The 22,698-nt window shown below is 39.6% G+C and overlaps 1 protein-coding gene across 1 annotated transcript in view; it reads right to left on the reverse strand.

Annotated features, from left to right (window-relative positions):
- The window catches only part of HID1 (HID1 domain containing), a 57,643-nt gene extending 41,851 nt beyond the window's left edge, over positions 1 to 15,792 (reverse strand). The window contains exon 1 of the mRNA XM_039342893.1: positions 15,172 to 15,792. Within this exon, the coding sequence (XP_039198827.1) occupies positions 15,172 to 15,237 (66 nt within the window). The 5' untranslated portion in view covers positions 15,238 to 15,792. The remainder of the gene's footprint in view (positions 1 to 15,171) is intronic.
- Between the last annotated feature and the right edge of the window lie 6,906 nt (positions 15,793 to 22,698).

The raw sequence follows: 22,698 nt of genomic DNA on the forward strand, positions 1-22,698 counted from the left end.
CTACAACCTTGAAGCAAATTGCAAAATGATAACTTAGTGAGGACAATCTCGAATGACTTAGACATTATTTTACTGGGCAGAAAAGTTTTGTTTGCTGAAGATGGCAATTTCTTCACTGCACAGTCTTTCCTTGGGCATAAGCATTTGTTTTTGATTACAATAAACTGTAAACAATAAAATCACAAATTTTAGGTTCATTTATTTTCCAAGTTCTGATGCAAAAGAAATGGCTGATTAGTTTTTTTTATCAAATTCAATTTGAAATCAACAAGGTGTGCTATTAGAAGGCCAAAAACTGAAAGAGTAAGAAGGAAAATATAGTTGAATTATATGGCCTAGGAAACAGAAATGAAGCAGGAGAACAACTCATTGGTTTCTGCCAATACAGTGATTTTCTTCATTGCTAACACAATCTTCAGACAACCAAACTGACACCTATTTACATCAACAATAAGGTGACCAACTTTTTTACAGTGAAAAGGAGGACACAAATAAATTGAAGAAAAAAATATCGTAAATAAAAGAAACATTTTATTCATTGCAACAATAATACAGACAACTTGCATGTGCAAAGTTTGCCAGCCTGGTATTTTGGCGCGCTCAGCAGCAATTCCTATTGGCTTTCGAAAGCCAATAGTGGGAGTAGCACAGCTCATGCAAAAGTTGAAAAAAAAAACCATCAGAAAAAGGTGCCGGAACGCCGTTCTGAGCGTTCTATGAGGAAAAAAAACCCCTGCAGATTAGTCTTCAAATATTGAAAAGGAGGACATGAAGGAGGACACTTTTTGAGGGAGGACAGAACTTACAAAAGGAGGACTGTCCTCCCTAAAGGAGAACGGTTGATCACCTTATAAACAATATTATTGGCACAAGGCAATGGAAACTGCTGTTATAACAGCAAAAATATGGCTGGTGGCTGACTATACAATGGATTATAAACTGATTTTGTGCAAGTTCCAAGCTAAAAGGGAAAGGGAAAAAAAAAAAAAAAGTTCCATCAAGAACATAAGAAATAGTTTTGAAGTCCTGGACTTCATTGATAGGGAACTAGACGAACTCTGGCATAGAATCAAAGCAGTTGTTAAAGGATGATTGTGAAATGAGATTACCAAAGATCAAGAAACAGGAGAAACCAAACTGGATGTCAGAACAGACTGTGGAAATTGAAGAGAAGGAGGAGCAAAAAAAAATAAAATTTCAGATAAGAACTTTTTAAAAAGCAGAAAGCTATTAGCAGAGACAGGAAACAGTACAATAACATCTGTGAAGACAACAAAAAGAGAAATAGGCATGGAAAAATAAGCATATCTTCCAAAGGTTTGCCAGATTCAAGAGATTCCAACCAGAAATTGGTACAGTAAGCTAAAGCACCCCAAGGGACCGACAGTAATTCATTCAAAGACACTACAGAAGTCAACATCCAATAAACCTTAGAAGATTATACCAAAAGATGAGTCAAATCATGATCAAGAATTTTTAATATTGTATTTTACTTAGAAAACAATACCATAGTCTAGGACAGCGGTTCTCAACCTATGGGTCGCGACCCCATTTGGGGTCGATCGACCATTTCTCGGGGGTCGCCAAACAAGGCGATCCACCATTTTTCCCCCTCGGGGGGCGCCGCGCATGGGGGCGCCGTGCATGGGGGGCGCCACGCATGGGGCGGTGCGCGTGGCGCCACGACGCACATGGGGGGCGGCGCACATGGGGGCGCCGCCGCACATGCGCGGCACATTTGTGTAACGGGGGTCGCCGTCACACAAACGTTGAGAAGCACTGGTCTAGGAACTATCAAGGAGACAAACAATCAAGCAGATAAACAATTAAGCAGAAAATAATACCTTAATTAAGGAATTGCCAAAGAGAAAACCACATCCCTATCAATAGTGATAAGGCAAACTATTAAATATAAACAGGGAATAAATGCCATATTCAGTAGCACTGATGATGTTACCAAATGGTGTAATGAAATGTCTGCAAGAAACAACCAAACTCAGACAGTACCAGCTACTGCAAACATCATACCCTTTGCTGTGCTGATGGCACTACTCTGATAGAAGATTAAGAACCAAGAAGTCAAACAAAATTCAAGAGGTACAATAACTAGCCTTGAAATTAACAATGAAGACATTAAAGGAGTAAATAGTTTCTGTCTTTTAGGATTGATTATTGACAATAAAGGAACCAGCCGTGAAAAAATGCACCGTGCAAACTAATACTTGGTAGATTTGCAATAACAGCCTTGAAAAGATACTCAGATATTTCCATAAATGCAAACATCAAAAACATGCAGGAAATGTCCTTGTGATGTTGTAAGGAAATGAAAGCTGGACTTTGATGAGGCAGGATGGAAAAGATGCTTTTGAACTCTTAGAACAAATCAATCCACAGTTCTCAGAGGAATAAAAAAAAGGTTCAAATTACCATGTCTGGGATAATTATGTGAAGACCATATCCGTAATGCTGGGAAAGATAAATGGAAAAAGATGACCAGCAGCAAGCTGAATGGACTCAATTACAATGGCAATGAATGCATTGTTAGAAGGCCTGAAGGGTTACGTTAGAGAGGACAAATCATCCAAAAATGTACCTGGTTGCTAGGATTCATGCCAACCTAATGGCAGATAATCCCTCACCAAAGCCAGCTGAGCCAGGAACCTATCTCTAAATTACATGGAACAAAATACACAGCTACAGCTGTTGGATCTAAAGCCTCCATTCAATGAAACTATAGAAGATACAGGAAACATACTTTATATATCTGTGGAAAATGAAAATGAAGAAATGTTTTGGATTTCAGTTTAGATTCATATTAACTTTAGGTCTAGTTAAAGCAGACATGTTTTTTTTTTAGACCTACATGTGATTCAGAAAAAAAGGTCAATCTGCTTCCATGAATAGCAGACAGGTGTATTCTACGTGAGCTAAAATGCTTCTTCAGAAACATTTTCAAAACACTAATAATGTACCGTATATCACAATCCTATATGTGTCTACTCAAAGCCTAATGAAGTTATTTCTAGCTGAGTAGACAGCAGTAACTTTTTGTGAAGGCTTAAGTAAACAGCTTTACATGGAATTAAATACAGTAATCAAATATGGTTTTGGAAAATACCAAGGATTCTGTTTTTCAGATTATCTTTGGTAACCTTCACTTTGTTTACTCTGAGGATGTGGACAGAAGCCCTGGAAAACCAATAATCAACCCTCTATGTACCTGACCTCAAGAATAAAATCATTGTAGTTGAGTCTCTACATGGGGTAAGATAACTGCTCCATGAAACCGATTCAGAAAATTGAGATCATTAAAATCATTTGGATCCTCTGAGTTGAATAACTGTAGTCTTGTTAAATGTGATATATGAGCAGGCATGATAGGGCAGCTCTAGACTTTAAAAGGCCTAACTACATTGGACATCTTCTGGATGACAAAAGGGACATGGACTGAGAACCACAACCCTTTCATTCTCTGGCCCCTTCAACAAATATTGTGTCAGCTACAGTATCAGGAGCTATCAACATGTAAATATTTTTCATTTCTATCTGACAAAAAAACATGCTGGACTCCTAATATAATTCAGGCAAAACAAAAGTGCTTCCACTAAGGGAATCATCTAATATGAGTTTGAATTTGCTCCACTGTCTGGTTTTGATATATTATAATAATTCCCTAGAAGATCAGGTCTAGAATGAGAGATATTCAGTTAAATACAGGTAATATCCATGGTGGCACAGTGGTTAGAATGCAGTATGGCAGTCTAATTCTGCTGACTGCCAGCAGTTTGATTCTGACCTGCTCAAGATTAACTCAGCTTTCTATCTTTTGGAGGTTGGTAAATTGACACACAGATTGGTGACAATATGCTGACATTGTAAACCACTTAGAGAGGGTGTAAAGCACTGTAAAGCGGTATATAAGTCTAAGTGCTATTGCTATCAATAGCAAGAACATTTATTTCTTAGATTTAGCTAGTTTGTCAACCATAGGGTTTTCTGATGAAGTTGAATTATTGCTCTAATTAATAACCTAATCATTTCTGAATTGCACTGCTCTAATAAACTCTGCAAGCACCTTGCAACAACTGCAATCAGTGCATAATGCTGCAACCAAAATACTAATTCATGTCAGACATTCAGAATATATCAAGCTATCTTGCTTGACCTACACAGCCTGCCAGTTGGCTTGCGAACTCAATTTAATATTCTGGTTTAACCTCTAATGGTTTTAAAGATTTGGGCTAGGAGTAATTTATTTGTCTATTGTTTTTATATATGCAGACTCATGGTCGCGCACAATATGGGGAAAAAACAAAAATTAAAAGACAAAAATATACATCACAGATAGCATCCCAAAGCTAGAGACAACTAGAGTCAAAAACAAATGAACTATTCATAGGAGGGTGTTCCAGAGGACAGGTAAAACAATGCCTTCAGGCCTCAGTGTCCTTGACCATCTAAAAATGAGGACAACTAGCTGTTCCTCCCAGAATAATCAAAGGGGTTAGATCTATCCATCCTGGATCCAAGCCACAAAGGCTTTAACAATTGAATTTTTTAAAATTTCAGTTGAAAGTTGATAGAACGCCAATGCAAGGATGCAAAATAGATGTGATATGGGTCCACCAGCAGGCATCTGGGAGCACCTAGGCTACTATATTGTGTACCAATTGAAGAACTTCCAGGTAGTCTTTAAAGGCAGCATGCTGCAGTAAACTATATACATGACAATGACATGGGCTCTTATGAACCAAAAAAAAAACACCAACCAACCAGGAGGCTATTTGGCTGTACATTTTATATTCTCCTTTCACTGTTATCTAAAGAATGGCAAGATACATATTTTTAAATAATTAAGAAATTAGTTTTAAAAAATAGGTTTAACTGAGCAATTATTAATATTAAGTAAAAAGAATACTGCTGTTTCTAAATGCAATTCTTACAAACAAGACTCTTTAGCAAATGATTCAGGAATGCCATCCACTGTTAATATGTTATCTAGGATTATTATTATTATTACTATTATTATTATTATTATTACTATTATTATTATTATTTGCCACAGTCTTTCTATTTCTATTTGTAGGTCTTTGTATTTTGTTATCTTCTCCAGTTCTTTCTCGTCTATTCTGCTGTCTCCAGGCACTGCCATGTCCACTATCTAGACTTTTTTTGTCTTTCTTATCAACAATTGTTAAGTCTGCAACATAACACCCCAGACTTAACAATTGTCAATAAGAAAGACAAAAAAGTCTGGATAGTGGACGTGGCAATGCCTGGAGACAGCAGAATAGGCAAGAAAGAACTGGAGAAGATAACAAAAGACAAAAACCTACAAATAGGAATAGAAAGACTGTGGCAAAAGCAAGCAAGGGTAGTACCAATAGTAATAGGCTCCTTGGTGCAATCCCAAAACAACTGGAGCACCACTTGAACACCATTGGCATTGACAAATTCGCTATTAGTCAATAGCAAAAGGCGGCCTTACTAGGAACTGCTTCCATCCTGCGACGATATCTGTAATACCATCAAACATCCACATCTGCCTATCCCAGATCCTGGGTAAGGACTCGATAGGTAGACAAAATGCCAAATCCAGTCTGAACATCTGGCTGACTGTGCGATGATCAATAATAATAATAATAATAATAAAGTTGGAAGGGACTTTGGAGGTCATCTAGTCCAACCCCCTGCTCAGGCAGGAAACCCTATACCATTTTGGACAAATGGCTGTCCAGTTTCTTCTTAAAAACTTCCAATGTTGGAGCATTCACCGCTTCTGGAGGCAGGTTGTTCCACTGGTAAATTGTTCTAACTGCAGGAAGTTTCTCCTTAGTTCTAGTTTGCTTCTCTCTTTGGTCAGTTTCCACCCATTGCTTCTTGTCCTGCCTTCAGGCGCTTTGGAAAATATCTTGACTCCCTCTTCTTTGTGGCAGCCCCTGAGATATTAAAACACTGCTATCATGTCCCCCCTCGTCCTTCTCTTCATTAAACTAGACATACCCAATTCCAGCAACCATTCCTTATATGTTTTAGCCTCCAGTCCCCTAATCATCTTAGTTGCTCTACTCTGTACTCTTTCTAGAGTCTCAACATCTTTTTTCACATCGTGGTGACCAAAACTGGATGCAGTATTCCAAGTGTGGCCTTACCAAGGCATTGTAAAGTGGTATTAATACTTCACGTGATCTTGATTCTATCCCTCTGTTAATGCGTTGGCCTTTTTGGCAGCTGCAGCACACTGCTGGCTCATATTTAAATGATTGTCCACTAGGACTCGGAGATCCCTCTCACAGTTACTACTATTGAGCAAGGTACCCCCTACACTATACCTGTACATTTGATTTTTCTTGCCTAAATGTAGAACCTTATTTTTTTCACCATTGAATTTCATTTTGTTAGATAGTGCCCAGTGTTCAAGTCTGTCCAGATCCTCCTGTATCCGAAGCCTGTCTTCTGGAGTGTTGGCTATTCCTTCCAGCTTGGTGTCATCTGCAAATTTGACGAGTTCCCCATCTATCCCCTCGTCCAGATCGTTGAAGATGTTCTCATCTGAATGAGAACTCGCAGGTATGCTAAATGCCTTGTTTATAAATATAAAATATTTTTAATGCCAATGTGGATTTCAGTTGCTTTAATAATTTCCAGAAAAACAAACTACTAAATGGAATTCATATGGAAACAGGATACATCTGTGAAAAGAAGAGAAAAAGGAGCTTCCTTTTTAAACAGGAAAACAGTCTGTCCCAGTGCTGGATTTTCAAATAATGGGAAAATAAAAATAAGACAAAGAACATACTGTAGTTTGAATGTTGAAGTTCTGAATTCAAATTCTTCCCAAGACAATTCAGTTCAATACATACTATTTTTCCACAAATTGTCAGAAGTTATAATGCAGATATATATATATATATATATATATATATATATATATATATATATATATAGGTCTTTGGTTGTTCAGGTTTTCTCCCGCGTAAAATTGGAAGTGTCTTGGAGACGTTTCGACGAAGTCTCATTCGTCATCTTCAGGCCGGTGGTTTTGGCTTCGTGCTTCTAGGAGCAATGTGTGGTTGTAGCTGTTTCCTCCTTTTAACTGCCAGTGGGGGTATGAACTGATTGGATGAGAGCTTGGCTGTGTTCTGATTGGATGGAGGTGTATTCTGATTGGTTAGGAGCTTGGCTGTGCTCTGATTGGCTGGGGGGTTGGCTGTGCTCTGATTGGCTGATGGAGTGTTCTGTTTGGGTGGGGGCTTTGTTGTGCTCAGGTTAGTCTGAGTTGCAGGGGGATTTAAAATGGTGAACTGCATTGCTATTTTTTGGCTTCGCATTCGTGGTCGTGCCTCATCTTCATGGTGGGTTTCAGTTTGCTTCATGTATGGATTGGAGGGGTTTAAAGTGGCTAATGATGCAGCTGTGGTCTGGCTTCTGGTTTGTGGTCGTGCCTTATCATTAGTGTGGCTTTGGGTTTGCTTTTTGCGTGGATGTGTAGTGGTGACATCCTGTGTGGTTTTTGTGAGATGTGGTGTGTCCTAGGGAGCCATTGGATTTCTTGTAGACTAAGACATCCAGGAAGGGAAGTTGGTTGTTAGCTTCTGTTTCCATGGTGAGCTGTATTTTGGGGTGTAGGCTGTTGAGGTGTGTGAGGATGTTGTCCAGTTTTTCTTTCCCATGTGGCCAGATTATGAAGGTGTCGTCTACGTATCTGAGCCAGAGTTTGGGTTTGTGATCCGATTTTTCTAGAGCTTGGGTTTCAAAGTGTTCCATGTAGAGGTTTGCAATGACAGGTGAGAGGGGTGATCCCATGGGTGCTCCTTCTGTTTGTTTGTATTTTTAGTCTACAAGAAATCCAATGGCTCCCTAGGACACACCATCTACCAGTAGAAAACACACACAAACCGCTATCTGCACGCTCTCTCACATCACCACTCAGCACAGATCAACTCCGTAGCCAAGACACTCATCTCCAGAACAAAACGCTTAGCTGACGAACAACACCTAAAAACCGAACTACACACTCTCACCAATGTACTAACATCCAATGGATTCCAAAGAAATAAGATTACAAACCTAATCCAAAAAGAAACCCCACTAAAATCCAAGACAAAGAACAAGAAAACGGCAAAGCCCTCCTCCCATACATAAAAGGCACCACAGACAGAATCAGTAAGATCCTCCATAACACAACATCAAAACAGCATTCTGCACAAACAGAAAAATATCCACCATCCTAAGAAACCCCAAAGATAAAATTGAGTTAGAAAATCAAGGAGTATATGAAATCCCATGCACTGCTTGTCCCAACACATCATCGGACAAACCAACAGAAGAATAAGTGCACGCATTGAAGAACATAAGAACTCAGTCAAAAAAGAGGAACCAACATCTTCCCTGGTCCAACACCTTAAAGCCACAGGACATGAAACTTTACCAGAACCATTGCCAAAAGTGAACATTTTAATAACAGAATAATCAGAGAAGCCATCGAGATAGAAAAACGCCCACACAGCATGAACAAGCGAGATGATACCTCCCGCCTACCAGCCATTTGGAAACCCGCCCTTATTGACAAACGACTCCCTAACACAAAAAATGATACCAGACCCACACTCACAAAAACCACACAGGATGTCACCACCACACATCCACACAAAAAGCAAACCCAAAGCCACACCGATGATGAGGCACAACCACAAACCAGAAGCCAGACCACAGCTGCATCATTAGCCACTTTAAACCCCTCCAATCCATACATGAAGCAAACTGACACCCTCCATGAAGATGAGGCACGACCACGAACGCGAAGCCAAAAAATAGCAAGGCAGCCCAAAATCTTAAACCCCCCTGCAACTCAGACTAACCTGAGCACAACCAAACAGAACACTCCCCCAGTCAATCAGAGCACAGCCAACCCCCCAGCCAATCAGAGCAAAGCCAAGCCCCTAACCAATCAGAACACACCTCCACCCAATCAGAACACAGCCAAGCTCCCAGCCAATCTGTTCATACCCCCACTGGCAGTTAAAAGGAAGAAACAGCTAAGACCACACATTGCTCCTCGAAGCACGAAGCTGAAAACACCAGCCTGAAGATGACGAATGGGACTTCGTCGAAACGTCGCCAAGACACTTCCAATTTTACGCGGGAGAAAACCCGAACAACCAAAGACCTACACATATATATATATTTGTTTTCTGAGGTTTTCGCGGGTGTTTGTATGTAGGTCTTTGGTTGTTCGGGTTTTCTCCCACGTAAACAGTTATATATGATTTGTTTTGGCTTAGCACAATCTGCAAAACCAGCCAATTATTAGTCAACAAATCACTGTTAAGCTAAACTTAACCTTAAATAATAGCATTATTTTGTGGCCTTTCATACGCAATTATGGGCTTCAGAATAGTTTAGGGACTTTTTAAAATAATGCTTTTCAAATGAACTAGTTTTATTATGACAAAAACAATAATCCAGCAATAAAATTTTTTAAGTATCCATACGAATGTACATTGTATCAAACAAAACCATGTTATGTATTCACAAATTCAATAATGTTTGTAAGACTAGAAAGCAAGTTTAGGTTTGCAGTCAGGTATTTTCAAAATAATTGTTTATTTTAGGAGGCGAGGTTACACAAAAGGCAAATAGGGTGTGTACATATGTAAACAGACTATTATATCCAGTGGCTCACATCTGTCAGCCAGTGTGAGAGCAGGAAAGCGTAATTTGATTTTTATTTCAGCCAAACAGTTAAGGACAACAATGTCAAATTTATTATTTTTAATTAGTTATATAATCGGATTTCACAAAATATTCCTAATTCAGAAACTAAATAATAACATAAAGACTAAATACAAAATTATAATTAAACTAAATATAATTAAATATCATCACTAAATACCAGAAAGATCTAAAGCTCCCTATCATAGAGTAAATTACATCTGGAAACTGAGGCAAAAATCCTTTAAGAGAAGACTCCCAACAAGTATTCCTCCAAGACTGACATGCCATCAAAGTCATTGCTGAATTACATGGAATATAATTATATGGAATATGACAGAAAGTAATAACCAAACTAATGGACAGAAAAAAAAAAAAACTTTTGAGTAAGTCTACTCCTAAGGAAAGTCCTGTTCTAAAGCAAAAATGGAGATCTATTGATGTTCTTTAATAAAGTTAATTAGCTTAATAAGCTACCTGTTCCTAGCTGGACCTGAATCTTGGACTTGGCTTGCGTTTGGCTCCTGTTGACCGGGGAAGGTTTTAGCCTAAATCATAAAACTGCATTTTCATATATCAACTCACTTGCACTAATACTCTCTGAAGGAAATGCCCTTTCTTTATAATTAAATTAAGGCAATGTAGCCCAGTTCTGTGTTAGAGCTATGATCTAATGTAAACAATTGATGCTGAGCCTTATCTAATTTAATATATTTTACCCTAGTTTCCATCCTTCCCACCTCCTTTTTCCCTTTTAAATAAAAAAAAAATACCAATCTATGTTTTATTTTGCTATTTTTTGTTGTAGTTGGTTGGATCATAACTGTCATAATTTCAACAAATCCTAAGAGAGTTTCAGCAAGTATTAGACTCAATATAAGTTAGCACAGCTTTAGTGTTCCACAAATCCCAGTACTTATGTCTTTTTACTGTACAGTTATCTATTTTAGTTATATATAGCATTTAGAGTATAGATTGTTTAATTGCTTTTAATCCCTGTACTTCATTAATTTTAAGTTAATAATTTTACTTTTACTTTATTTTATTCTATTATTTTTCTTAATTTCTACTTTAGAATGACTTAGGTCAGTGGTGGCGAACCTATGGCACGGGTGCCAGAGGCGGCACTCAGAGCTCTCTCTGTGAGCATGCGCGCTGTCGCCCCAGTCCTAGGCCTTCAGCTGGGTTTTATAAAACTTTTTCGCTTTAGGTCTCTGCCGCCATGTGCAAAAAAAAAAAAGGTTCAATCAATCAGTCAATTTCAACTTCTTGCAGGAAAAAAAAAAAGATCTTGCAAAGTTGGAATTGATTGATTGAACTTTTTAGTCCCACCCAGTCTGCCGTTACCACCACAGCCATGCCTATCCAATGGGCCATACACCCAGCCAATGGCCACACCCACCTGGCACCCGACGATGCATAAATGGGTTTTGGGTTGCAGTTTGGGCACTCGGTCTCTAAAAGGTTCGCCATCACTGACTTAGGTAAACAGTTTTATGCAAAATATTACAATTTTGCATACAATACAAAGTAAACAATTAAATGAAATCAATTGAAACAACAATTAAATAGCACTTAGTCTTATATACCACTTCACAGTGCTTTACAGCCCTCTCTAAGCAGTTTACAGAGTCCGCATATGGCCCCCAACAATCTGGGTCTTCATTTTACCAACCTCGGAAGGATGGATGGCTGAGTAAACCTTGAGCCAATGAGAATCGAACTGACAAACTGCAGGCAATGGGCAGTCAGCTGAATTAGCCTGAAAGTACTGCATTCTAACCACTATGTGGTTCATAAGTTTAGTGCTGTATCTTATCAGAGATCTTTCGGTGACCAGCTCAAACAAAAATCTGCTAGGAGTGCCTTTCAAGTGTGTACATATAGGTATTCTACTGCCTTTCTACCCACTTTTCCTCATAGCATTCTTCCCATCATTTTCCATACTGGTTCACTTCAAAATCAGCAAACTATTTCAAGTTCTTTTTTAAAGTCAGCAAACACAATCATGGATTATGTTAGAAGTTTTAAAATAAAGTTTATACCACCATTGCAATTTTGTATTTACAACCAATAGTAAGTTTAATTGAACTAAGTAGGTTGCTCTTTTGGCCAGACTTGCCTACAATTATTTTTCACCTTTTACCTTTTGGTGATACATAATACAAATAATATATTAGCATGAGTAAAAAAAAAACAGACAAATCTTTCTATCCTTATTTATATTCCACCTCTCATTCAGGAGTCAACGTGGCACATATTTTACACTCCCTGTTTTTTCCCACAGCAGTCCTCTGAGGTAGATTGGATTGAGACAATGTGACATTCCCACAGAGCTCAAATTAACTTCCATGGCTGAGGGTGGACTACAACCCGAATCTCTCCATTCCTAGACTAACATTTTCAGTGCTCCACACATTGACTCCAACATTACATTATTAACTTCTATTTTCTGTTCTTTTTCCTCTCCACTCTTTGTTCAGACTCCAAGATATTTAACAAATACGTAATAGAAACAAAGTATTATGAGGGGTTCAGGATCATTTACTGGGTTTTAGTTATATATTACCCTGTTTTGCTAATATTACAAGTTCTGCCTGTGCATCTATTTTATGTATATTTATTCATTTTTTACTCTATGGGTAATCCTCAACTTACAACCATTTGTTTAGCAACTGTTTGGCATTACAACAGCACTGAAAAAATGATTTACAGCCAGTTCTCCCACATACGACCATCGCAGCATCTCTATGTTCTCATGATCAAAATTTGGGCGCTCGGCAACCTGACTATATTTATGATGGCTGCAGCCCCCCGGGGTCATGTGACCACCATTTGTGATCTTCCCAGTGGCTTCCGATAAGCAAAGTCAATGAGGAAAGCCAGATTTGTTTAATGACTGCTTGATTTACTCAGCTGTAATGTGATTAAGTGATTCACTTAACAACAGTGGCAAAAAAGGTCATAATATTGGCCATCATTTAAGCCTTGCTTAGCAATAGAAATTCTGATCCCAATTGTGTTTGTAAGTCAAGAACTACTTGTATAGCTACCAGAAAGTCCTTTCAAAAGAAAGGTATTCAGCAGGGGTCTTCAAACTTGGCCCTTTTATGACGTGTATTTCAACTCCCAGAATTCCTCAGCCAATGTACTGGCTGAAGAATTCTGGGAGTTGAAGTACACAAGTCATAAAAGGGCCAAGTTTGAAGACTCCTGGTATTCAGTGTATTCAGCTACAAGTAAGTATTTCCCAATTAGAGTCTTATTGAGGAAAATAGATTTAACAGTACTATGGAAACTGCTTTAATTTCCCTCATCTGTTGCCCAAGGCAAGCCCAAGTTTAAAAATACATGGACTTCTGTAAAAGTCAAGGTAGACGTTAAATGCTTCTGGAAAACACCTGTTCTATGAGATTGCAAGCATTACTTATCGCTTTTGCAATTGTTCTTAAACATAGTGAAACATGATCTTAAAAAAAAATTAGGGAAGAAGTGACCTGGCATCAGGTACACAGGAGAAAGCAAAAAAAAAAAAAAATTATGATCAACCAGTTTCCTTAAGGAAAGGATATTCTTTTGTTGCTAATGTATTGTGTTTTGTTCATTGGTAAAACACTATTTAAATACTTCCCACAAATTTAAGACAATTACACCAGTGGAAAGAAATTAAAATCAACATTTTGAAATTAATAACACAGTATCTCTGCATTACTTCACTATAACTGCCTCTCAGAATGGTAACTAAATTTAAGCATTTGGCAACTGTAGAGAATTACTTGTATTTTGAAGCAAGAATACCACAAGGTTGTTCTATAATGTTCCAGATTCACATTTCAAACTGGAACTAGATTTTTTTTTTTAAGTGATTACTTCTCTTTCCTCAAATACAAAGTAAAGACCTTTCATTAGCAATCAGCACTAGGCTTTCCAACCTGCTTTTAGTGCGTGGGATGTTTTTGAAATTGTAACAGCTGTTGTACTTGCCAGGATTGTACTCAGTGACTCTTGCCTATAGGCTACTACTTATTGAGAATTTTTCTCCCTGATAATACCTTTGTGCACCTGACATTAGCCTGAGGCCCTAAGCAATTTTTATTCTCCAAGCTTCCAGAAAAAAATAGAAATTATTAGATTGTTAACAATAATAGAGCTCAAGGCAGCTTACATGGGAATGTCATGTCATTAATGTAGGGGTGTCAAACTGCCGGCCCACAGGCCAGATACATCATAACAAAACTGCACCCACCCCATTGTGGAAAAAGTCACAATACATCAGTGGTTCTCAACCTTTCTAATGCCGTGACCCCATAATACAGTTCCCCGTGTTGTGGTGACCCCAGGGGTGTGGCCAAGTGGGTGTGGCCACCAATAAGAGGGAGTAGGACACCTAAGGAAAAGGGAAAAAAATGGCGGACAGCGTGGTTTGGCGACCCCCGTGAAATGGTCATTCGACCCCAAATGGGGTCCCGACCCACAGGTTGAGAACCACTGCAATACATCATGACACATCACATGACATTGCGAGTTTGACACCCCTGCATTAACGTATCCCGATGAGAACAACCCTATGGGGTAGATTAGGCTGAGACATAGCAACTGACCTAAAATCAACCAGCAAATTTCTCTGGCTGAGGTTCCCCAGTTCTAGAACATTTTAACATTTTAACTTTTCCACTCTCTGAAAGATCCAACATAGTCAAACAGCTCAACAAGATACATATGAATAAATAAAATAGATGTCACCAACACAATTCCATGATTCAGAGAGAGGTGAAGACTTGAGTTTCATTTCTACCTATGTTGTGATTGTTATTTTGGTGAATACTGTGGCTTTCTATCAGTTGCACAGCATTACTAAAACGCTATCTCTCCGATTTTCACACGGCTGTTTTCCTTGCATCTTATCTAACCCGTTCTCCAGCTATATAGTCAGATGGATACTGTTCTTAGGCCTAAATCCTGAAAGCTCTGAATGAAAGCCAGCTTGCTTAAGGTCTGAACTTCAGGAGAAGCATAACCGGTGGAGGGCTACATCGATTTGTGGGGGTGCCACGTGAAGCAGGTAGCAAACTGGAAGCCTGCGGAGTCGCGACGCTGCAGGCAAAGGGCTGGCAACCCAGCCCTGGCTGTGGATGCCCATGCCGTCAAGGATTAGCCATCTCTCATGAACCAAAGAAACAGGGTTTCTGAACCATCGCCAGCTCTTCTCCAATCGAATTGTTATGTGTCCCCGAACCCAACACCTCAGGGCGGCGGCGAAAGAGATCCCGTTGCGACCCCGCAGCCGAAAGTGCTCCCCGCCGACGCCACCCCGCGGTTTGCTTCTGGTAAAATGTCCTGACCGACCAGCCCTCCTCCAAAGCCCCCCTCGAAAGGCCTTTTCCCCGTCCCCACCTGCCCCGGACGCCTCTGCTGTAAAGCAATGAGATGGGCCGACCTGTTTCGCAAGCCGCTCACCTGAGTCTTCGTGGTGAGCTGGATCACCGCCTTCCTGAAGTTGAGCTTGGAGTCGGCGTTACCCATCCTCCCGTAACCAGGATCCCGGTCCGCTTCCCTGCTCCCCGCCTTGCTCGCTCTCCTTTGCTTGCTCGCTCGCTCGCTCGCCGGCGATCGCTTACTGCGGCGGTGCCCTCCTCTTCCTTCTCTGCCGCCACCGTCCCGCTAATCTCCCTCGTCCTCGCCCCCTCTGCCGGACGCGGTAGGCTCCATCAGCGCCGCTCCGTCCACCTGCTCCCTGCAGGCTAGCTGGTCTCCTCCCGCTTGTCAAAGGCAGCTGAGGCTATTCCCGGCGCTGAGCCCGCCTTTCCTGAGCGTCAGAGGCGCGGCTCCGCCTCGCTTTCGCTCAGTTACACGACAGCCGTCTCCTTCCCTCGCCCCGGCTTCAGCGAGCGGCCGGCTGGTTCCTCCTTGGTGACTCCCCAGGGTCGCTGAGTCGAGCGCTGTTTCTCCACCTTCCCCGCCGGCGAAGGCGTCTCTTCGTCTGCCAACGCCGGACGAGTAGCCTACTGCCGCCTCGTCCGAATCCGGCCCCCACCCGTCAGTGATTCGGCCTGTCGCTTTTCCCCCTCGCTGCCTGCCTCTCCGGGGCTCCAGATAGTCGGAAATCCGTGTTTAAAGCGAGTCAGCTTAGGTCGGCCTGAGGAGGAATGCAGTTCTACAAGGTCCCTTCTTCCCGACATTTTTCTTGGCTGCTTGCCCTTGAAATAGACCCTTAGGTATTTCCTCCTTTTAGGCACACTTGTTTTGTACCTTTAATCATGCCCATTCACTGAGGTTTTATACCCCATCTCTTGCCCTTCTCTCCTCCCCCTCTCCTCCCATTCTTCACAGCCACCACCAACCTGTGAGGTAGAGAAGAAGGGCTGAGAGAAGGTGACAACCCCAAAAGTGATCTTGCAGTGCTGGGAGTGGCTTTGAACCCAGGTCTCTGCAGGGCCAGTCCAAACCTATTTACCTTGGGTTTTTTTTTAATTGATGATACCTTTCTATTCACTCTGACTCCATAAAGTTTATCCAGAGTGGGTCAATAATAGGGCCTCAGTAATTTACAAGAGAGTCTCTCGCATACAAACAAGCATATTTTTTTTTGTATTTGACAATAACAATACTGTGTGGCAATAAAGTAACTCAGTTTGCCTGCCTTAATTATGTTCAAAATTTGCCACGGAAGACAGCTTTCCCACTGTACCTCAGTGGAAGCTAAGTCTGTAAAATGATCCCTCACTTCCTTTCATTAGCCTCTCCTTGACATGATTTATTTATTGCTTCATGCTTTCTCCCTCCCAGCAGCACAATAGTCAATGAGGACACTTTAAAACCTTATTCTCCTTTATAATTAATTCTTCATGTGCTTACACATAATCTGAATTGTTGACATGAAGTTATGCTTTTCCCCTTTTAAATGTTTACATGCTAATTATTAAAGGTCATATCTTTAAGTGTAAACTTATATTAGCAACTTGATTGCTAATGTATGTATGTATATATGTATGTATGTATATATACATGTATGTATATATGTATGTATGTATATGTGTATGTGTGTGCATGTGTGTGTATGTGTGTGGTCCTACTGCAGTATATTAAATTAAATATGGTAATTTATAACTTGCCTTTTCTCTACAAAAGTACTAAAAGTGGCTAAAAATAATATGCAAATAAATTAACAATGTTAAATATTAAAACTCATCAATTAAAAATCTCATTTAATAAAATCACATCAAGCAGAAATGAATGGCAGCCCTTCCCAATTTGAAATTTTTATTAGTAATAAGTTAGCCAAGCAAGACAGTGAAATCTTCAATAAAAATTGGTACAAGAAAGACTATAGGAATAGATTTTAGCCTTAGCTTTCCTGATGGTGACTTTAGCTTTCTTAGTCTTTGGCTTTTAGTGTAATGAGGAAAAAACTACCCATCTATGAAGATGGGCCAATGTGCACCTGGATCTTGCCTATGTAACAGTTATTAGCCACTTTATCAGTATGAAAATTCTTTCTTACATTGGCACCAAGAGTATGTACTCTATCCCTGTCAGACAACTGTAAGTGCCCAAGAGAATTTACTGCCTTCCTTGAACCATACAGCTAAAATCAGATGATCCCCTACCAACTAAGTCCATTAGGATTTATAATTAGCCCCAGGGACCGTTGAAACTACAAACTGTATGAATTTTGGGGGGTGTTTAAGAAATATTTTTGAGGAGTCAGTCAAGTAAGACTGTTAACATGAAATTTGCTGCCTTTGTCAAGATAAAAGCTTTTGTGGGAATTTCAGCAATTAGCTCAGGATATGTATTGGGATGGGAACCTTAATTAACCAATTCAGAAAGGAACTATCAGATAAAATCAGAGATGCACTAACTATCGTGAGACACAATGATGCATTAATTCAAATCTGCTTGGGCACACAGGGAACATGGTGATTATTTCATCTCTAATGGGTTTGTTGGACTGTATGGAATGGCATCACTAACCATTGTCATATTTTTCCTACTTCCAGGCAAGGTTTTAATGATCAGACCTCAGAAATACCTTCACTGTTATGTAAAATACTATTGGCCTAAACTTGTATCTATGGCTGAATTCACTTCCACTCAGTTGGTGCCTTTTAAAACTGCCAACAATTTGCCTGTTATCCACGTCTACTGCCTATAGCTCTTTCCAATTACAAAATCTTTGTTTTCTCTAGACAGTCAGTACTTGCTGAAAGATCAGCTACTTCATGCAAGCCTTCCTACATAAGTGATGAGTTTCAAACCTACCTATCTTTCCCCCAGAATTTCCCCTCCACAGACCAAGACAAATGCCTAGTTTGTTAAGACCATTCTCTGTGATAGCATTAATCAGATCTATGGCTTTTTATTTGCAATTTCCAGGCATATTGAAAATGCACCGTATTTTCCACTGATTCCTTCTGGTCCTAGAATGTACTCTACACATTCCCACATCTTGGTGAAGGGAAGGAAGCATTTGTAGTATAGCGTAGTTTAGACTTTTGAGTTCTTCTGGAAGGCCACCCAGACACAAGACATTTTAGGAAGATAATACACAATAATTATCTACGCTGCCTCCTTTCACAGTTCCATTCGCAAGACCTTCACAGCTGCAAGCTACCCAATTGGCTGTGCAATAAAGGTTCTGCATCTGCCAATAGTTCTGATCCTGAGCAGAAACAATGAGGTCAAAGAAAAGAGAAGACTTCTCTTTCCTCTATATCAGTGATTCTCAACCTTTCTAATGCCGTGACCCCATAATACAGTTCCCCATGTTGTGGTGACCCCCAAGTGGGTGTGGCCACCAATAAGAGGGAGTAGGACAGCTAGGGAAAAGGGAAAAAATGGCGGACAGCATGGTTTGGCGACCCCCGTGAAATGGTCATTCGACCCCAAATGGGGTCCCGACCCACAGGTTGAGAACCACTGCTCTATATCAAGGGAAGGGAGAAAAGTGGAAAATTCTGAAATAGGAAAGTTCTCGACCAAATTGCAGAGATGGAAACTCCCACTGGCTTGACTGAGGAGGCCTGAAAGGGATAAGATAGAGGCTGGAGAAGGGAACAGAGTAAAGGTTGAGGCTGGAACCAATGGTTCTCCAAGCAGAGATGGCCATTATATGTTAAGCATGCAATAACCTCTCTGCTTCAGAATCAAGTGCAATGCCAAGAATCCATTAATTCATGGGAATAAGAGAAAAAAAAATATGTTTAAAACACATGGGTGTATTTCTCACCATTATACTTGTAATCATCTATTTTGTGTAATTTTATTCTTGTCTTTATTATTTAACAATAAAGATTTTAATCTAGTCTAGAATTGTGTTTTGAAATTAAACTAAGCCATGAAGTATCTCATCTGTGAGTTATTACTGAGCCAACAAAGTTAATTTAATTTAAAATTTAACTTGGTTAAAATTACGTTTGGCACAATTTTTAAGAGAAGTTGAATGCAAGGTTTTGAGGGCACATGTGCCTCTTGGCTTTCAGTTATATATCAAAAAGCTTTTTATCTGATACCAAATATTTCTGCATTGTATTGAAGCAGCATTTGAATAAAGGTGATTTTAATACTTTCAAACACTCCCACAAACTAGGTACAGATATAATGTAGGACCATATTTGAAATGTAAATTTTATGTACCGGTATTAAAGGAAAGCAAATCATGGTCTCATGAGTGAAAAAAATCTTGTCAATGAAAATAGAAACAAAATTTGGAAAATTTGGGGAATATTTGGTTTATTGACATAATAAGATTTTGCATGCATGAATAAGTCTACTTCCATACCTCTCAGGATTAAAGCTGTTTAGCGTACTTTGAGTTAATTACACCCTATCCCCATTCACAGTAGTACTATCATGTCTGAACCCAAACTTTCTCCTTACTCATACAATGTTTTCCTCATTTCATTCCCAACCCATGAATGAAGCAGCCTACAGCTATCCTTAGTCTTTCTCCCATGATGCCAAAATATTATTCCATAACAAGTGCAAGGTGTGAAAAAAACTTTTATGCTTTATAGTACAAGCTGTTATCTTGGAGATGAAGTTAAATTATATGTTTCACATATGTTCAGAGGCATATTTTTGGGAGTTTTAGGAACCATGGATATTCCCTTCTGGTCACTAGCTAGCCTCTGTTGCATCCAATATTTTTCCCAATAATTTTCTTCCAATATTTGCTATATCCTTGACAACTTGGTGGTTTTTTTTAGTTCCTTTTGTCTTCTCCAAAAGCACAGGACAATGAACAATACCTAATTTATAAATATATCTTAATTGTTTTACAATTTTTTTCTATTTTCAACTACATCCAATCTTCAATTAAAAAAAATATTGGAAAAAAATAGAGGTTAGCTATTGACCAGAAGGGAATGGGCACATCCATGGTTCTCCAAACTCCCAAAACTCAGTCCTGGAAATTCACCAAGTTACTCTTGTGCTAGTTCAGTGGTTCTCAACCTGTGGGTCGGGACCCCATTTGGGGTCGAACGACCATTTCACGGGGGTCGCCAAACAATGCAGTCTGCCATTTTTTTCCCTATTCCTTAGCTGTGCTACTCCCTTTTATTCTATTGGCTTTGGAAAGCCAATAGAATAGACTCTCTTGAATAGAGTCTAATTCTATTGGCTTTCAAATGCCAATAGGAATTGTCCAGGCTGTCTCTGCCCTGCTGAGCCCGCCAAAAGTCCCATTTTGCAAACCGTGCTACACCAGTTGAGTAGTCCTTGACTTACGACCGGTTGAGTAGTCCTTGACTTACGACCGGTTGGGGGTTGCGGCATTAAAAAGGTTGAGAACCACTGTGCTAGTTAATCTGTCTCAGTCTAACCAATACAGGTAGTCCTCAACTTACGACCACAATTGAGCCCAAAATTTATGTTGTTAAATGAGACATTTTAAAATGAGTTTTGCCCCATTTTATGACTTTTTTGCCACAGTTGTTATGTAAACCACTGCAGTTGATATATCAGTAATCTGGTTGTTAAGTGAATCTGGCTTCCCCCATTGACTTTGCTTGTGAGAAAGTTGCAAAAGGGGATCACATGACCTTGGGTCACAGCAATGGTCACAAATACGAAATAGTTGCCAAGCATCTGAATTTTGATTACATGATCATGGGGATGCTGCCAAGGCTGTAACTGTGAAAAATAGCAGTAAACTGCATTTTTCAGTGCCGTTATAACTTTGAACAGTCACTAAATGAATTCTTGTAAGTCAAGGATTATCTCCATTGCAGGTGGCTGTTGAGATTATAAAATGAAGGAAGATCCTATGAATGCTGCCTTAAGCTCTTGGAAGAGAAGACAGAATATAAAATAAATTCAGTAGATCACAAATCATGAGAAGTAGATCCGGTCTCCAAGGACAAAAAAAAACCAAAAATCATTTGACAGAAGAATGAAGAAGTAGAACAAATTAGTCTGCATTAGAACAGTTAGAGACATCATTCTGCAATCACAGTTTACCTGAAAGTAACCAAGACCTACCTTTTGTAATTTATTGCTGATTTTTTTCTTTCCACAAAAATCCCTTTAAATAGAAAAAGACAGGTTTGCACAATGCCTTCTGTCTGATGATGCTAGGATCCAGATTCAGTCACAGCTTTTTTTCCATACAGTATTAACCTTGTGAACTCTAAAACTTCATCCTTCCATTATGTATTCAAGGTGGACAGTGAATATTTATGTTACTTATATGTGCGGGTGTAGGTCTATGCATATGTTGTATATTGTATGTTTTAAATGTGTTATATACGTGTACACTTTGAGAGGAAGCAACTGTCATTTTTAATGTGTGCCATTGTGCCCACAGGAAAAAATGACAATAAAGGTTATCTATCTATCTATCTATCTATCTATCTATCTATCTATCTATCTATCTATCTATCTATCTATCTATCTATCTATCTACCTACCTACCTACCTACCTACCTACCTACCTACCTACCTACCTATCTGCCTACCTATGTAGCTATTTATCTATTCTCTTCCTAGCTCAAGCCAAACTAGGCTTTCCCATGCCAAAAGAGATGCCATTGTTTTTGTGGCTTGTAGTAAGTAAAGGACAGAAAATTCCTTCCAGTTACACTTCAGGTTAGCTAATAAGAGGGCGGGGTTTTGTTGTTGTTTTTTGGCATCTTTGAAAGAAAAATCCTCTCAAGCAAAAAAAAAAAAACCCTCAAAAGCTTCAGTAATAAAAGGTGGTGAAAAAATGCGTTGCTCTTCTTGTTAGGGTCATATATGTATGGAGAAATAGAACCAGGATTCAGGCTAAGAGAGACTTAGCTTTTACTAAATTTCAACAAGGTATGAGGTTAAAAGCCAGGATATAAGGTTCCCAATTAGGAACACTTTCAAGCCAAATATTTGCGTATTTGGTTTAGGTAGGTTGCTTGGCACAAATATGAGGCCAAATCTCTGGGGCTAATTCTGCTGATCCTTATAATAACCCTCTATTTCCATTTTTTTAAGAAGGGAAGCAAAGGCACGGCAGCGTAGTTTTGCTGACCTGGGCCCATAGCTTGCGTTTAGATTTCTAAAAGAAAAGGGACTTCCGAGGTTTTGTGTAAACGGGAGTTCCTCCGGAAAATGAAACTCTCTAGCCCCAGATAAGATAACTCGCAACAACGACGCTCTTTTGTGTGGATGGAAAAAATACAAAAAAGTAAGCCGCTCACGCTGGGGCCACCGACAAATGCGACCCACCCATCTTATGTGTTTACTGTGTGCCATCTGTTATTTGTCTTTCGACTGTAAAAAAGAAAAATGCCCTTTTAATTTAGCCATTAGAAAACCATAGGGACTGTTTTCCAGTCGGACGGTTCTTTTAACGCGGCAAGAGCAATAGTGAAGATTTCCCCAGGGAATAACAATGGCGAATAACCCCACCAGCAAGCGGTCCCAGCCGATCTCTGGAATGGCACCGCTCGCTCTTTCTTAGACACGCGTCCTGTGCGTGTAAAAGCAAAATTCAACGAGTGGGTAAAC

Source organism: Crotalus tigris, unplaced genomic scaffold, assembly GCF_016545835.1.
Source record: "Crotalus tigris isolate CLP2741 ecotype Arizona unplaced genomic scaffold, ASM1654583v1 scf7180000017814.3102382, whole genome shotgun sequence".
Lineage (NCBI taxonomy): Eukaryota > Metazoa > Chordata > Lepidosauria > Squamata > Viperidae > Crotalus > Crotalus tigris.